The 17,211-nt window shown below is 51.1% G+C and overlaps 5 protein-coding genes across 5 annotated transcripts; 4 read left to right on the forward strand and 1 right to left on the reverse strand.

Annotated features, from left to right (window-relative positions):
- Positions 1-435: 435 nt before the first annotated feature.
- On the forward strand, positions 436-2,781 carry BO87DRAFT_374071 (putative lysophospholipase). Its single transcript, XM_025622706.1, has 3 exons — positions 436-1,812; positions 1,879-2,243; positions 2,324-2,781. Exons 1-3 carry the CDS (start codon positions 825-827, stop codon positions 2,660-2,662), a joined length of 1,692 nt encoding a protein of 563 aa, XP_025482500.1. The 5' UTR covers positions 436-824; the 3' UTR covers positions 2,663-2,781.
- A 3,496-nt stretch (positions 2,782-6,277) lies between these two features.
- Positions 6,278-7,992, forward strand: BO87DRAFT_219599 (NmrA family NAD(P)-binding protein). The gene is made up of 2 exons (XM_025618675.1): positions 6,278-7,177; positions 7,239-7,992. Exons 1-2 carry the CDS (start codon positions 6,534-6,536, stop codon positions 7,651-7,653), a joined length of 1,059 nt encoding a protein of 352 aa, XP_025482501.1. The 5' UTR covers positions 6,278-6,533; the 3' UTR covers positions 7,654-7,992.
- Positions 7,993-9,568: 1,576 nt separating this feature from the next.
- BO87DRAFT_374073 (histone chaperone napB) lies at positions 9,569-11,216 on the forward strand. Its single transcript, XM_025622707.1, has 3 exons — positions 9,569-9,898; positions 10,021-10,863; positions 10,913-11,216. The coding sequence occupies exons 1-3, from the start codon at positions 9,769-9,771 to the stop codon at positions 11,017-11,019; spliced, it is 1,080 nt and encodes a 359-aa protein (XP_025482502.1). The 5' UTR covers positions 9,569-9,768; the 3' UTR covers positions 11,020-11,216.
- On the reverse strand, positions 11,076-13,520 carry BO87DRAFT_384175 (SNARE domain protein; the record flags this gene model as incomplete). The annotated part of the gene is made up of 4 exons (XM_025624682.1): positions 11,076-11,152; positions 11,224-11,852; positions 11,939-11,997; positions 12,300-13,520. The coding sequence occupies 4 exons, from the start codon at positions 13,518-13,520 to the stop codon at positions 11,076-11,078; spliced, it is 1,986 nt and encodes a 661-aa protein (XP_025482503.1).
- Positions 13,521-14,477: 957 nt separating this feature from the next.
- On the forward strand, positions 14,478-16,892 carry BO87DRAFT_219653 (uncharacterized protein). The gene has a single exon (XM_025618676.1). It carries the CDS (start codon positions 14,771-14,773, stop codon positions 16,688-16,690), a length of 1,920 nt encoding a protein of 639 aa, XP_025482504.1. The 5' UTR covers positions 14,478-14,770; the 3' UTR covers positions 16,691-16,892.
- The last annotated feature ends 319 nt before the right edge of the window (positions 16,893-17,211 follow it).

Genomic DNA, 17,211 nt, shown 5'->3' on the forward strand with positions numbered 1-17,211 from the left:
CTCAGGTTTTTGAGGACAGGCAAAAGTCGACGGTCATGTTCGGCATAGTAGAAATATGGCTTGCTCATTATTTTGCGAGCCACGACCTCATGCATACACTAGCCCTAGATCATACCTCACCCCTTTCTGGGGTTGGGAGGCTTGATCAGCATCATCCCAGACTCAGATCCAGACAGTTATTACTCCAACATGAAGTGGAGGCGGTGGTGGTTAAAGTTGACGGAGGAATCCACCGCACCCGAAAAGAGAGAGTGGCCGACGAAGAAAATCCTGCGCTGGGGGGCGGCTTCTTGGCACCACCAACGCAGTCTCTGTACGTAATGCGGCAGCCGTGAATCGGAGACAATGTGGGTGGGTGTCTCCAACTCTTAATTCAAGTAGCCTATTATCCCAGGTCTAGTCTAGTTCTTATGTAGTTCCATATGAGAGGGGCGAGGATTATGGGACGTCCCCTGTTTTCTCCTGGTTCTTGAAGCTGGTCCATAGTTGTTTTTGCTAGGTAAACTGCTAACCTTATCTTTGTGTGCCCAACTCTTGACCCCGTTCTGCCCTGGGCTTGAATACCTACTCAGCTTGTTTCATCGCAGAGAGAGCTATTTTCAGACTTGCAAGCTCCACGACCCCAAAAACTCTTTTTGTGGAGGCCGTTTCTTGGATAGATACTTTCTAGCCCTGTTTGTGGCTGTTTCGGCGAATCTGAGCGGGCCTGAAATCTGAGGCCCCGCATTCTTGCTTTCACAGCCAACTTCATCGCTACCTTCTTTTGTGCCTGTTGCGCCTTGTCTACGCCATAGAATTAGAGATCATCGTCACAGCTCTTCATCATGGCAGCTCTCGATGTCAATGGCCCCTTGCCCGAGCTGGCTGAGCAGCAGCCGGACGATCTCATCCCCGAGTCCCGGGTCCTCATTATCATGACCGGTGGTACGATTTGTATGCGACAGTCCCCATCAGGCTTCATTCCTGCCAGAGGATTCCAGGAGCAATGTCTGGCCCGCGTGCCGACTTTCAACGATGGTTCGCACCCGAGCATGATGGACGTGGTGGTCAACTCAGCCGGAGAGATCAAAGGACATCCCACTCTCCGCACACCACCGACTGCCTATGGGCGACGGGTGCGGTACACTGTCTTCGAGTTCGAAGAGCTCCTTGATAGCAGTTCTATCGATGCGAAAGGTTGGGCTCAGATCGCTCACACCGTTGAACGAAACTACACACTTTTCGATGGCTTCGTCGTCCTCCACGGAACAGACAGTCTCGCATACACATGCTCGGCGCTCAGCTTCATGTTGCAAAACCTTGGAAAGCCCGTCATCCTGACTGGAGCGCAAGCGCCCATGCTGGAGTTGCAGAATGATGCCACCGATAACCTTCTCGGATCACTGGTTGTGGCTGGCCATTTCATGATCCCCGAAGTGTGTCTGTATTTCAACAACCGACTGTTCCGTGGCAACCGGTCGATCAAGGTCGCAGCCAGTGATTTCGCAGCCTTTGACTCTCCGAACTGCCCCCCGCTGGCGGTGACAACCTCCATGCGGACCAACGTGAACTGGGAGCTGGTCAACCGACCGAAGAGCCTGGAACACTTCCGTATTCAAACCAACCTCGACACCACCCACGTGGCGTGTCTGCGTATCTTTCCTGGTATCAAGCCGGAGATGGTCGACGCCGTACTGAAGCTGGAAGGGCTCCGTGGTTTAGTGTTGGAGACGTTTGGCGCCGGTAACGCACCCAGCGGTCAAGACAATGCCATGACCAATGTATTGGCGGCCGCTATCAAGCGAGGAATCGTGATCGTGAACGTCACGCAATGTAAGTGCAACCGTTGCCAATAATTCCTTCCCTCCAAGCAGAGTTTCTTCTGACACAGTCAACCAGGCCTGACAGGAAGCGTCAGCCCCGTCTATGCCCCCGGCATGAGTCTCTCTCGCGCGGGAGTCGTCGCCGGACTCGATCTGACCACCGAGGCCGCACTAACCAAGATGTCATATCTCCTCGCTCTTCCGGATTCCACCCCAGAATGGGTCGCGAAGAAAATGTCCGTATCTCTTCGCGGCGAATTGACCGAGGTATCGCAGCCAGTGTTCCGTCATCCGGACGGGGCGCTCCCTGAGCGCGTTCAGTCCCTCACGGTGCTCGGATACGCCATTGCGCAGGGTGATCTTGAGCGAGTGGAGGAGATTGTGGCCCGAGAACACCAATGGCTATTGAATGACGCCGACTACTCGGGCAACACACCTATCGTAAGGCAACCCTCCATGCTCCCAGCTGTAGATAAGACAAAAAGAAAGAACAGGAACTGACACCCACGTCACCTCCACAGCACCTCGCAGCAACTTCACCCTCAGTTGAGATTCTCCGATACTTGCTGCTCCAGGGTGGCTCCGTGCACTTGCGAAACCGCAATGGTCGGACGCCGCTGTTCCTGGCGGCCAACGCAGGATTCTCGGAGCACGTGCTGCTGCTACGCAAGTCTGGGGCGCATCTGCACTCTGACGAACGCACGGCGGCGCAGTTGTTGGCCCGGCGCCGACCTGGCGTCTGGGGGTTGGCGGGGATTGGGCCCCGTGAGGTGAGTGAGCGCGAGATGGAGGAACTGGAGGACTCGAGTGATTCTATAGGACGTATGGCGCAGCGAGTGATGGCGGGATCGGCGCCTTGAAGATGGCGATCTTTTTTTTTTTTCCCCTTCTCTCTAGAGACAGGAGCTTTGATGGTTTAGAGCTGTTTTGGTAATATTTCTTTTTAGACGGAAAAGCGTTTTGTTATTAATCTAAAGCTTTCATTCACACGCTGCCTGGTACTATCTCACAGTATACTTGATGATAGAATGAGGGGAATGTCACGTTATGATGACCACCAAATATAACTGCCACGAGGTGAACACAACTACTACCATGTATTGGACGACTGTTTACTATGTAGACGGCGAGAAAAGGGAAGTCCTTTCCGCGGAGATACCTGACCAACATGCAGGATCCCTGGGCATGCAGGTCGGGGTCATGCATGTCGGATGGATGGAGGGGAAAAGGACGATGGACGATGGCCAACCCCGCTTTGAATTGCGCCATTGCTGAGATGTTTTATTTTTTATTTTATTATTTTTTTTTCCCAGTTGAGATGCGTTATTACTTAGTACTAGTATCCTAGTAGTAGTCTAGTGTGCACTGGGGCTTAGTGAGCAGGTACCCAAATAGTGGATCCAAGGACCTTCCTCATCAGGATAAAATATCTACATTTATTGGCTGGTAACAACAGCAGCAGTAGTAGTATACTTCGTACAGTAGTGCTACTACTCCGCTAACAAAAAAGTATGACGGAGCAGCTGACCAGGTTGCACATGATCAATTCAAAGGCGGTGGTGGCTTGATGACGATGATGAGCTCCTAACTAATCTTAGTTATAATATACTATCCCACTAAACTTGATGTTTCTTAGATTCTACTAGATTGACCTGGACAAAGTCTGTGCTCTCACCCACGCGGTTGCTGCTCTCTCCTAATTAGTAGTAGCTCCAGGGAAAGATAAGGTGTTGATCAGATGAAGGTTGCTCCCTTGCAGACATGGCCCGGATGTGTTGTCGCACGGTTGTCATACCGTCTGCTTGTTTGGTATGAAAGCTCTTCCTTCCCCTTGCTGACCTTGTGGGAGGATTAACCTAAGTCAGGAAAAACAAGGAGTCCAAGTGGTACTCAGTTCCTCCCATACTACTGAGGACTAAAACTTCACCCACAGGCCCGTAGAGAACCACTTTCGTCGCAAAAAGAGCCCCAGAAGGAACACCGCTCTCGGGTCTTGGCAGACGCGTGAGAAGCTGCGGCGCACGGATTGGTCGGTAAGAAGGATTTGGACCGATGGGTCTGGAGAGCAACGTGGGCTGCTCGGGCTTTGTCAGTCGGCTGTGACGGCGGCTTCTTCGCTAGTTCATGTGGATTATCACTTGTGATATTTCATGACCATGACAAACAGACTGGTTCAATGTTGGCGGAAGAAAGAGAAAGAGGAAGAAAGAGATTTGAAAAGGCGATATAGATATATTGAAAAAATCCAGGAACCGACACTGTAGGTAAGTGGAATGAAAGATAGAAGTATAACGTCTTGCTGTAGAGGATTGCCTCAGAATCGGTGGCTGTCCCCCGAAGTCGATCAGTGGGAGGCCGCTATTTCCCCGCCCACACTCTTCATTGACTGTCATTGGCTGGGACTTGCCGGGATCGGACATTCTTTGATAGAAATGCACTTTGTTTTTTCTTGCTACCCAAATTCAGCAATAATGAAGAATCTCTCCTACGTACTACTTTAGCTGGAACCGTTAATGTTGGAAGGTGCATCGCATACCTATACTACCTTCCAATATAGAGGATGTCCCATGGGTTGAGATTGCGCCCTACAATAGACACTAATCTCAGATTGAATCATATTACGACATCCTCGTGATGCCCATACTACTAGTTCTTCTATGTATCATGATGATGATGATGGTGGATTTGGCTGGTCCGTTCAGCTCCCTTTCCAGCCACCCCTGAACTGCATCCGAGTTACGTAAAGGAAAGAAGGTCAATGGTCACTTCAACATCGAGGACATCGTGGGCACTTCTAGCAACATCCAACAAGGTCCCGTCTTCCTGTCAGGGCTGCTGCTCTAGTTGCCTCATCTTCCGAGCTGGCCTGTCATCCCCGGCTTTGGAAACGAATGGTGCAAGACCAACCACGCAATGGAAGATGGCAGCGAAATCTAGAGAAGCGTACCCTCAGGAACAGAGGGCCGAGTACCTTGGAATCGCGTCAGCCATCCAGAGTTTGCAATTCCGCCTGACACCGTTCAATCAAATGGCCTTCCATTCTATGACTGTTTCGCATTACTCGATATAAACCCGCTCGGAAAGCACATCGGAAGGCTTCCCCATCACATCATGGGACCGGGGCAGCTTTTCTGGCCAGGATTTTCCCAGTGGACGGGGACTTGTGGGAGGAGTCAAGAAATTCACTCATGGGTACCACCTCCCATGTTAGATGCAAACCCCAGACGATCCCAATCCAGACCAGCCGACAGTCGTCGTGGGCTCATCGGGTCCCCGTTGCCGCAGCACACAGACCGCAGTTACTTCCCTTTCTTTCTTCTCTACAACGTCGCTTCCAGGCCCCCCTAGATACGTGGGCATCGAACACACCGACTTGTCCTAGAAAGGGGGAGAAGGTTTCTATTTCGGTTCATAGACCAGCTTGTCCCTTTTATAAGGCCTTACCTCCTACGTAGTCACTGCATCTTCCCTTTGACACCTTCGTCAATTGTATTTCATCGTCATCCTCTCCCCCCAATCTGATAAAGCTTGTGCAGTCTCCCCTGACCAACAGGGCTGATTAGGGTCATTGTGGGTGCGAATCTCGGAACCAAGCACTAGACCTGATCCACGGCTCTTTTTTTTTTTGTTGAATTTTTATTATTCTATTTTTCCCGCCAATTTCGCCATATTCCGATTCAAACTGCAGCGAAATTAATTAACAGATTATTACTGATCTTTGCTTTTGCTGTGTTATTTTTATTTTTATTTTTATTTTTATTATTTTATTTTTTTGGTGCATTTGGACTGAAAAACCTTCAGTTTGTGTGAGGTCATTTCCTTGCCTGGTGCGCCAGACCGGCTCTGGGGGGTGTCCACTTGTTCGGCCTCGTTGGAGCATTCGGTGATTCTTATTATTCATATTATCCTCTCGACGAGGGAGATCCGTGCCTGCAACGGAGGAGGCGCTGCTTTGCATTAACTAACAAAAACCTGGCTTTTGGCGAGCAGCCCGGCTGTGTCGGTCTGGAGTTGGAGCACCTAATATCTCATCATCCGCCGTTGTCTCCAACATCATCGATCTTTTTTTCTCCGGTGGTGGGATTCTCTTTTTTTTTTTTTTTGTACAAGTAGTACTAGTGTCCCGCGCTTTCTTTTTGAACCACAGCAACTGCAGCAACAAACAACAGCTGCCTGACCGGTCATCGTCTTGCACCATTGAAATCTTCGATTGCGGCATTGTCAAATCAACTGTCTCCCCAGGCAATCTTATCCCACTGAGCTATATAACTCTCCGTCCCTCGTGCGCGCCTCCGCCAACTGCTCCGTCTAACTACCCCACTGTTCCATTCGTCAAGGTACCACCACTAGCAGTCTAGGACAGCAACTGGTATTCGTACTACTACGCAAGAAATTCTCTCGACAACTGCAACACACGATCACACCTGCTGCCTCTTCAACCTCCACAAAATCACTAGTTGGCAATAAATCGGTCTCGCATTGACTCAATTTCCCATTCTGGGAGGCCACCTGACCCGACTCCAGATCTGCTCGACTGCCCGACTTAGACTTACTTCGTGTTCGTCCGCTGGTCACTTTTCCTCCCCTGCTTTACTTTTACCCCGCATACTTTTTTCTTCATCTTTTTTTTACTTTTTAAATCCCCCCCCCTTCTACCATATTCTCCTCCTACCGCGGAGAATTATCTCTTGCACCCGCATTCACAATACATCCCCCCTCCCACTATAACTCATGACACAACAAAGAAAGACCATTGCCGTGGTGAACGCTACGGGTCGCCAGGCGGCGTCTCTGATCCGTGTCGCTTCGGCAGTGGGCCACCATGTTCGCGCTCAGATCCATTCGCTCAAAGGCCTCATCGCGGAGGAATTACAAACCCTGCCCAATGTCACTCTCTTCCAGGGCCCCCTTCTGGGCAACACAGAGCTGATGGACTCCCTGTTCCAAGGGGCCAATCTTGCGTTCATCAACACCACCTCCCAGTCTGGCGACGAAGTTGCGATCGGACGCGCCTTGGCCGATGCCGCCAAGCGAGCAGGAACCATTCAACACTACGTCTATAGCAGTATGCCCGACCACTCTGTGCATGGACCGTGGCCTCCGGTGCCCCTTTGGGCTCCCAAGTTCACCGTGGAGAATTACATTCGTCAACTCGGTCTGCCCTCGACTTTCGTCTACGCCGGAATCTACAACAACAACTTTACAAGTCTACCATACCCCCTCTTCCAGATGGAGCTGATGCAGGACGGAAGCTTTGAGTGGCACGCACCTTTCGACCCGGATATTCCTCTCCCCTGGCTGGATGCTGAGCATGATGTGGGACCGGCGCTGCTGCAGATCTTCAAGGATGGGCCCAAGAAGTGGAATGGTCATCGGTAGGTCTTTCTCGGTCATTCATCGGAGGGTAACATGGAGCTGATAGCTGATTTACCGCAGGATCGCCCTCACATTCGAGACGCTCTCCCCGAACCAGGTCTGTGCGGCATTTTCGCGCGCTCTCGGTCGCCCATGCCGCTACGTTCGCGTGCCCAAGGTCGAAGTCAAGGTCAACATCCCGCCCGGCTATCGGGAACAATTGGAAGCCATTGAGGTGGTGTTTGGACAGTGCGATGCACCCTACTTCCCGCAGCCCGAATTCTCCCGCCCTGCGGCCGGGTCGCCGAAGGGCCTGGGCCCAGCCAATGGCAAAGGTGCGGGTGCGGGTATGATGCAGGGTCCCGGAGGGGTCATATCATTGCGTGTTACGGATGAGGCCCGGCACCTGTGGCAGGGCTGGCGAGACATGGAGGAATACGCGCGCGAAGTCTTCCCTGTGGAAGAGGAAGCGAACGGGCTGGACTGGATGTTGTGATGGCGCGATCTGACGTGCTGTGTTGCACTCCGGTGAGCGATGGGGAGGGCAGCCGCAAGGTCAATTCAGCGATGGGCGCGATTGGCTCGATAAAGAGGTTACATCGATTGTCTGAGCGCAAGCCGAAACCGGCCGGTTGTCCTGTCCCTCACTCCCACCGCTGCGTTCAGTGCTCTCTGGTTTTCCTTCAATTTCTTTTCATTTCTGAGTTTTTTATTTCATGCATTACTGGCGAACTGGCCTGGGTCTTATCTTTGGGAGACGGAAAAATTATACCATAATGGGAAAGACGAAGACGCAGGAGTGGTTGTCATGATGGGGCCCATTTCATCTCATCTCATCTCACCGCGGAAAAAGTTTCTATATTAATGGGTTGCTGGTTGAAACGCACGTTACGAATTTTGCAGGCATGATGATGGACATGTCGGATTGGAGGCCAATCCGCCAAAAGTTTATTTTGACTATTTGTTACGCTTCTGTTTCTGTTTCTTTTTTCATTCTCTTTTCTTTCACTTCTTCACTATGCATTTCAAGTGATCTGCATTTATGTGTTTGCCGATTATTCCCCTCGGGTGTGATGATCGCACCGGCGGCTGTTTGTTTGTTTGTTTGAGTATCCTGATGAAGGGATGTGATTTGATTGATTGATTGACTGGCTGGATTGATACTCAAGACCCATGGTGACTTGGGTAGATAGCAAAGCTAATATTTGGAATGGACTAAGCTCATTCTCAGTCCGCCAGACATGCTACTTGTCGTTTTCATTGCGGTCACTAACCCCTTACTTGACTGATGCGATTGAATTGCCAGCAAAATCACAGCTTCGATCGATCTCGAAATTCCATCCATGGAGTATAAATCACAACAAGCAGCACCTCCAAACCCGCCTTGAAATTAAACTACATACTAAACTATACCCCGAACGAAGCTAACCCGCACCCCCAGCCTGTTTTTCGCCACCGATAAGCAGATCTCCCGGAAAAAGCAACGAGTTGCTGGGGAAAACCCGCCCGAAGCGATCCCTGTTGTGGCGTGGGTTAGTCTAGTTTGATGAAGAGGTGGGCTGGAACATTCTCTTCCTGTGGAGGTAGGTAGGTAGGTAAGTGTGTGGTTGATGATAACGTTATTGACTTACTATTTACTACAGTGGGTAGATTTAATAATGTATGGTGTAAGATAAGTGTAGTGCAGATTTTGTGGCAGTTATCGCAGAATAAAGAGTAAGCAGTGTAAGCACCTGACACAAGTATTGGAGGAGTAGTATAATGTCTTACATTGTTTGCTACTATTGATGTGATGGTCACTTGTCAGTCAGTCTTTCCCTATCGTTAGCGGGGAGGGGAGTACTACTGCTCCATGACTCCGTAGGGGAAACGCAGCGTTCGGAGACCTCCGTGCTACCTACTTACTTACCTCCTTATCATCATTTATTACTCGAATTAAATGACATGCTGCCTGCACTTCACGACGTACTTTACGGATCATCCCACCATCCTTCCAATCCTTCTTTCCTACTAGATAATAATACTGGCTAATAATCCTGCCTTCCATGCACTTGCTTAACCAACTAGCAAGTTAGTCAGTCATTTTCCGGAATCATCAACACCCCTTACTAATCCTAATGCTACAAAGTAACTAACCCAATGCAGTTAAATTAACAGCTTAGTACCTTCCCGTGCAACCTACCCAAACCAGCCTAGCCAGCCAGCCAGCCAGCCAACAGCATACAGTAAGCAGAGCATAAGCATAGCATAGTTACTAATCTCCCCTGAACTAACTACCTACGGATAAACCTACCTAAGTACTCCGTAGCTAATTAACCAACAAAACTAACTACGTAGGCAACTTCCGCCCGTCTCAGCCGCGCCCGCGCCCGCGCGCTGACTGACCATACTTTACTTAGTGCTACTGAGTACTACTACGCGCAGTAACCAACCAGTAAACTTTTTTGAAACCATCAGAATTTTTTTTCCCTCTCTTCCTACCTATATAATATATATATATACCCACTCCCCTATTGTTATTCTTGGGATACAAAACCATTTATTCATACACACACTTTTTTTTATTTATTCAATCCATTGGAAAAAAAGAAAATAGATAACAGCCATCATCATGTCTGCTGAGGAACAACAAGCTAACACGTCGCTGTTGGAGCGCATTCAGCGCCCCGAGGTGAGCAAGGAGACGGCGAAGAAGATTTCTTTGATTGAGGAGCAGTTTGCTAGGGCGGAGGTGGAGCAGTGTATGTTCTTTCTAATTTCTTCTTTTCTATTTCTTGATTTTTGGTTATTTGGGGGTTGTTTGTTGGGTTGGTTGTTATTGTTTATTTGATGATAGGATCTAATCTAACTAATGGGTATATAGTGCGCCAGTCTACTCTCCTGCTTCGTCCTCTGTTCGAAAAGCGCACCCAGGTCATCGCCGAGCCGGATTTGCGCGACACCTTCTGGACTCGTGTCATGCTCAATGCGCCCGCCGAGGTCGAGGAATACATCACCATGACCGATGCTACGATTCTCGCTTCGACTCTTAAGAACCTGACCGTTGAGCGTTTCGAGATCGATGAGAAGGGCCAGGGCGAGCCCCGCAGCTTCCGCTTGACTTTCGAGTTCCGTACCGGCGATGAGAACCCTTACTTCGAGAACGAGAAGCTCGTCAAGACCTTCTACTGGCGCAAGCAGGTCATCACCACCCCTAAGGGTCACAAGCGCACTTGGGACGGTCTGGTCTCTGAGCCTGTCCGCATCAACTGGAAGAAGGACCAGGACCCTACCAAGGGTCTGTTGGACGCTGCTTGCGACCTTGCTGAGGCGGAGAAAAAGGGCGGAGACCGCAAGAAGCTGCCTGAGTTCACCAAGGTCCTTGAGAAGAAGGACGAGATTGAGGCGGCTGAGGACCAGGAGATGGGTGATGATGAGGATGAGCTCCCCGAGGATGGCCCCGGTGGTATGAGCTTCTTCGCTTTCTTCGGCTACCGTGGCAGTGATGTCACTGCTGAGCAGTCCGAGACCGCGACCAAGGAGGACAACGAGAGGTTTGAGAAGCTCCTCAAGGGCGAACCTGTTGAGGGCGAGAATGATGAGGAGGATGATGACGAGGATGACGACATTGAGGATGAGTTCGATGACATTGAGGTCTTCCCTGGTGGTGAGGAGCTCGCTATTGCGATCGCCGAGGACCTCTGGCCCAACGCCTTGAAGTACTATGGTGAGTGGTTTTCATATCCCGTAAGAAATCCAAGCTGACCTCCTTCCAGTCACGGATCAGGACATCGAGGAGGTCGACTTTGACGACAGCGACCTTGATATCTCGGGTGACGAGGAGGACGAGAACGACCGTCCCCGCAAGAAGACCAAGGTCTAAAGATATCACCGTGTCTTGTCTTGAATAACGCAGTTGTAACCATATGTTTCCATGTCTTAAAGAACAATGAGCAGGATGAGAAGGAGGACCAAAACGAATATGAGGACGGCAATGCAAAAGGATGACATTGTATCTAATTGATAATCAGCCAACGTTTTCTTCCGAAAAGGCACAATGTAAAAATGTCAGAGTGTCACCACTTACCCTCATTCTTCCGTATGATGTATTTCAGCCTCGACATGCCATTCTGTAACTTGCCGCCCACCCGGTCGGCCAACGTATCCACCTCATCTATCATGACCCCCTGTTCCTCCAACTCTCTCCCCATATCATCAGCCTGCTGTCGCAGGTTCCCCACCGTGCGAAACACCCCATCCAACTGCTCATCTTGCTCGTGCATCAACTCCATCTGTCGTTGCTGCTCCATCGCAGCATAGTAATCATCTCCCTGATCCTCCGCCGACGGCGACAAGACATTATCAAAGTCAGCCGGGTTCGGCAGCGCACCAGTCGTGCCCTTCCCACCACTCGAAGCTGTAACTGCCCTCTGCAACTCCTCCCTCATCTTCTCCACCTCGGCACCGACATCGTTAACGAGAATTCGTCGGCGCTGGACTTCTTCCAGTTCTAGACCGAATCGATATGGATCTTGCTCGATTGCACGCACACTCTCGACTAGATCGTCGAGGTCCGCGGTTAGATCGGTGAGGGTGGTCTCGAGCTCGGAGCGCGCTTGTTGGAGCTCTGGGTTATTGGGCGATTTGGCGAGGGAGCGAATGCGGAGATAGGAGGAGAAAAGAGGTCGTGTGGATTGGAGGGTTGAGAGGACGTCGCTGTTGGCATTGGATTGGTGCTACGTCAGCTACCTGGCTTGATGGGTTGTAGATTGAATGGATCAATAAGGGGGAGAGAAACTTACGCTTGGACTTGGAGGAAGGGGTCTGTGTGGTCCATGGTTGTTGGGTAGTTGGGTATATGCTAGGGGAAGATCATGAGATAGTTACAATGGGTCAAACAACGCTTCCAGAGATGCTTGGTGGTTGGGAATAGCGGCGATAGTGATGTTGATTGGGTTGAGAGGATCCGGAGCCGATTACTACGGAGGCCCGGGGTTGCGGGCGGTGAAGAAGGCGGCGTGGAGCCATATCGAAGATCTATCTAGAATGTCTAGATGGGCCTCTTGTCTTACTGTGTAGTAAATAATGATGACATTCTTGTTCTCTTCCAAGTTCGTTCAGATAAGAATAATATGACAGAATGATCCCAGCTCATCCAATAACTGTGGTGAAAACGCCCATGGTAAAAGCACGATGGAGGCCGACGTGTCGCTGACTCCACATCTCCCTCAGGTATCGCTCTGCAGCACGATTAAACTCTCTTCCTCGGGCATCAATGAGTGCAGGCTTGACGCTCCAACTTCTGACTCGTCGCTTGCAGTCACAATCCTGGCAGCCTAGGTCGGGCACATTCTTCCAGGCTTTCCAGTAGTTGTCGAGCGGGTCTGAGAAATAGCACTTCCTAACACCGCAATCAGTAGCTTTCACATCAAGATCGCAGCAGTCGTTCTGAGGACTCAAGAACAGCTTCGCCAGTGACCGTGGCGGTTGTTTCAGGAGAAACCAGGATATGACGCTATATTCGTTCTTGGCGTCGCGGTGCCAGTCCTTGGGGCCGTGGCGGAGAAGCATACGCTCCATGAGCTCGCGCAACATTCGCAGAGACGCGTGAAAGTCGATCTCGGTCTGTTCGTCAAGCCATCCTCGGAACTCTAGCCGCCTGCGGCCAATATCGGCCTCCACATATCCCCACTTTAGAACCGTATAGACGTGGTTGGTGTACTCTTCGAATGGCATCAACTGTTTCCTGTGCTGGGGAAGCTCATCATACTCGTCCAACATCTTGCCGAGCACGAAGAGACGCCCACTGACAACAGGGGCCAGTGGCTTCCTGCTAGGCTTCAGCCTTTCGGTGTCACGCGCAATGTCGGCCATGTGAAAGAGGACGTGTAACCCTCGTTCCAACCGGTTGGCAAGGCGTAACTCCGCTTCGAAGTCCATCTCTGGAGTTCCGTCATCGCAGAAAGGTCCCCACACTGATGGTACAATATGTCGCGATAAGTCCTTGGCGATGTTGTGGCGCTGGAAGAACCTTACGAGGGAGTGCACAGTTAGTGTGCTCTGCTCTCCCGTCCACGGGTTAAGGGTAAGAATGGGGTCGAATTCCAGCGCATGGAAGCGCATAAACCAGCCACAGATATGCGGCTCCAACATCTTGATGGTCTCGTATGTGGCGCGGTTCAACCGGCAGAGCGTCAAGATGGTGTTCACCTCGCCATTGATGATGATCTGAAAGAGCACATCGGCGACGAAGCCGAAGGGAAGGGCTTCCCGCCTCGGAGATGAGGTCAACATCTGCTTGAGGAGGCGGATCAGTATAGGACGTCTCTTGCGCATTTGTGGAGGAGGAGCTTGGCTGTGTATCGTCTTGTTCCGGAAGATCATCCCGACTTACCGTTGGAGCGGCACTTGAAATGTACCCTTTTGAGTGGTACAGGATCTAGACGGGCAGGCGTGACATCGCCTTCTTTAATAACGGGGCCCGAGGGATTCGCTATTTCTTTTTCTTGGCAGTAAGGGGAAATATTGCCGTTTGGCTGATATCAAGCGCAGACGGTGTGACGCGTTGGCAGATTATCAGTTGGGCGCTTGGCTGCAGTGGTGCATACCGGAGGGCTGAGTACGCAGGATGCAGAATGCAGCAACCGAATGACAGTAAGCTGACTGGTCACCTTTCTTATATAATACGTGGTACCATTTCTGGGGTGGACTAGGCTTGGACGATGATGACAAGTCTTGACCACGTTTCAGGGTATCAGGCGATTTAGAGACTACGGGTGGAAGGGGATTGGAGGAGATAGACAGATAGAAAGAAAGAGAGTAGTAGGGACAGGGAATTGGGGTTGCCAGCACCAGCCCGACTTTGCTGTTTGCCTTGGACACAAATTCTGAATTCTCAAAAGGGTCCAAAGTCACACGTAGCACGATGGACAGGACGAACTAGTGTCTTTGCTGAGTGTCGCAGAAGACACATGGAGGGTCGATGTATGGTCAAGCATGCGATCAGCGGCTTTCCAGGACTCACTAGCCCTGATAGTTTCAATAGTGCCCTTTGGAGTGGTCGCCAGGGGTTCAACCGGGAGAGAGGACAGTCAGACACGCTAAGGAGATAGTATTGCTGTCAGAATTGCAGGGACCAATAGATAGGGGAGAAAGAAGAGAAAGGAGATAGAGGAGGGTCAGGAAGTTCAATAAACGTTGGTGGTGATGATTGATGAGTCGAGTTTGGATCCATCCGCTCTTCTGCCCTCCTCCTCCATCTCCGCATTTCCCGACCCGGAGACTCCGTCCACCCTTAATGATGGAATAATGTTTGTTGACTGGATGCTTTAGTCGGTGGGTCCGACCACGGCTAAACCACATCCGCCTTTTCGCTATCGATCGCCCCTCGAAAAATTTCGGGGTCGTGTATATCGATAGCAAATCACCCCACCACATCTCTCTTTCTCTCTTACTCCTCCCCATTTCTTTTCTTTGTTTGTTCTGTCTGTCTCTTCATCCCCTCCTTCCCGCATTGTCCTTTTCGCCCATTGGACTCCCCGTCAGACATCTTCACAATCCCTGAATCCGGTTCGGATGTCATCCTGCATATCCATCCCAGTCTAGCCCGATTTCGCTGCAATCGCACCTGACGCATGATTCCGTCGCAACCCCTCCCACTCGCCGAAGAGTGGACGGATCCGGATGCCTACGTCGAGGCCCTCCTGTCTTTCGCCAATTCTTCCGCCATCTTCAGGCATCTTTGCGGCGGTGTACACATCCTCGATTTCCTGACCCGAGAACCTGACCTGTATACCTCGCTGTTGCCGGAACACTGGAGGACCTTTTTCGACCAGCATGATATTCAAGACATTCTGGACCTGCTTCTGCGGGATGACATCCGGCCTCTGTTAGACCAGAGTCGGGAGGCTGCTGCGCGTGGCGGCGAGTCAACCGCACAGTGGCGCGGGGCGCCTCTGCCTCCCTTGGACCTATTGGAGTATATCCATCAGATCCGTCGACTGAGTCTGGGGCGGGATTTCACCCCCGCGCAGCCCGGAACGCCGACGATCCCGAGGAAGATCGCGGTTGGCATGAATGTCAAGAAGTATCACGAGGTCGCGCACTTTTCGAAATACGTCGATTCGCTCTGTGACACGGTGAATGAACAACGGGGCGATCCCATTACACACATTGTCGATTTCGGTTCGGGCCAGAGCTACCTCGGACGGACGCTGGCGTGTGCTCCCTACAACAGACACATCGTTGCCATTGAGCGGAAGCATCAATTCATCAGCGGCGCGAAGGGGATGGATATTCATGCGAAGCTGCAGGAGAAGAAACGCGTCAACATGTACAATAAGAAATTGGTCAACTGCAAGACTTGTGCAGAACCGGATGCGCCTGCAGAGACGGATGCCGATCGTCAGGAATCCGCCAATCTGAAGGCGGATGCTACAGAGGGCCCAAGCGATGCGGCAGGTGGTGAAGAGGATATGGCCATGATCAACGTCTTCCGTGATATCAGTCTCGCACCTGGCGAGATTGGGTTCGCTCCCTACCGCAATGCCCCGAAAACTGCCACCGAAGAGGAAGTCGATCCGGAGAAACCTCGAGGTAAAATGGACTACATTGAGCATGAGATCAAGGACGGTTACCTCGAGCCCATTATCAAAGACGTCATCGAGACTGAGCCTGTCGAAGGGGAGACTGAAGCTCAAGGCGGATCAAAGGATGCTAACGTCATGGTCATCTCTTTACATTCTTGTGGCAACCTTCTCCATCACGGAGTACGGTCTCTGACCCTGAATCCCTCCGTTAAAGCCATTGCTATGATCGGATGTTGCTACAATCTGGTCACTGAGAGACTGGGTCCTGCTACCTACAAGCTTCCCATTCTCCGCTCGATGCATCCCCGTCTGACCAAGGATGCAGTTGCATACGACCCTCATGGCTTCCCGATGTCGAAGCGCTTCGAGGGTTACGAACATGAAAGTGGAACGGGCATGAAGCTCAACATCACCGCCCGCTCCATGTCCTTACAGGCCCCGTACAACTGGAGCAAGAAAGACAGCGAAGATTTCTTCACCCGCCACTTCTATCGGAGTCTGCTTCAGCGCATGCTTGTGGATCGCAAGGTAGTTGCGAAGCCCAAGAACCCAGACAATTCAGACAATCTGTACGATGAATCCACGGAACCTGAAGATGCCGGAAACCCTCTGATTGTAGGGTCCCTGCGGAAATCGGCCTTTGTTTCCTTCTCCGCGTATGCCAATGCTGCAGTGACGAAGCTGGGTCGCGACCCGAACTTCGGCGAGAAGGTCAAGGCAGGCATGGCAGATTTGACCGAGGAAGATTTCGATCGTTACGTGAAGGATTACTGGTATGCGAAAAAGAACCTGAGCGTGGTCTGGAGCTTGATGGCTTTCAGTGCTGCTCTGGTTGAGGCCATCATTGTCGTTGACAGATGGCAATTCCTGCGGGAACACGACTCCGTGAAGGAGTGCTGGGTTGAGCCGGTGTTTGAGTACAAGGAGAGTCCGAGAAACTTGGCAGTCATTGGAATCAAGAAGTAAGCCAAGTTTGCTATGGTTTTTGAATATGGCCTATCAGTTCGCCTACGCTTCCGGAACTCCCTGATTTACAGATAGCTGTGGCTGTCTAGGCTGCGGGTCTCCGGGTGGTGATTGAAGTTGTCCGAACGAAAACACCGACCCGATACGGGTCTACTGAGATATGCCCGGAGGAGGGGAAAAGAGAGGATAGGCCTACCGGCCTGATGCGAGAAATAGACATACTATAGACGTGGCTGGGTTTTGCGCCTAGCTGTGATGCGACCACGAGCAAAACGCATAGACGAATAGAATATATCTGCAGATCTATTATTTCTAGATTGGATGGTCGGGAATAGAACGAGTGGACTCAGCTGTACATATGTCGGATTCTACGGGCTCGCAGGTATCTGCAGGTGATTATGGCTTATGGCCTTTGAAGTTTCCCCCCTAAAAAGACTTCCTTACACCGATGCCATTCAGGGACGAAGTCCGTACCTAGATAACTGCTAGTATACTCACTATCATTATCAGATATAACCCAA

The sequence above is a fragment of the Aspergillus neoniger genome (assembly GCF_003184625.1).
Source record: "Aspergillus neoniger CBS 115656 unplaced genomic scaffold BO87scaffold_7, whole genome shotgun sequence".
NCBI classification, from domain to species: domain Eukaryota; kingdom Fungi; phylum Ascomycota; class Eurotiomycetes; order Eurotiales; family Aspergillaceae; genus Aspergillus; species Aspergillus neoniger.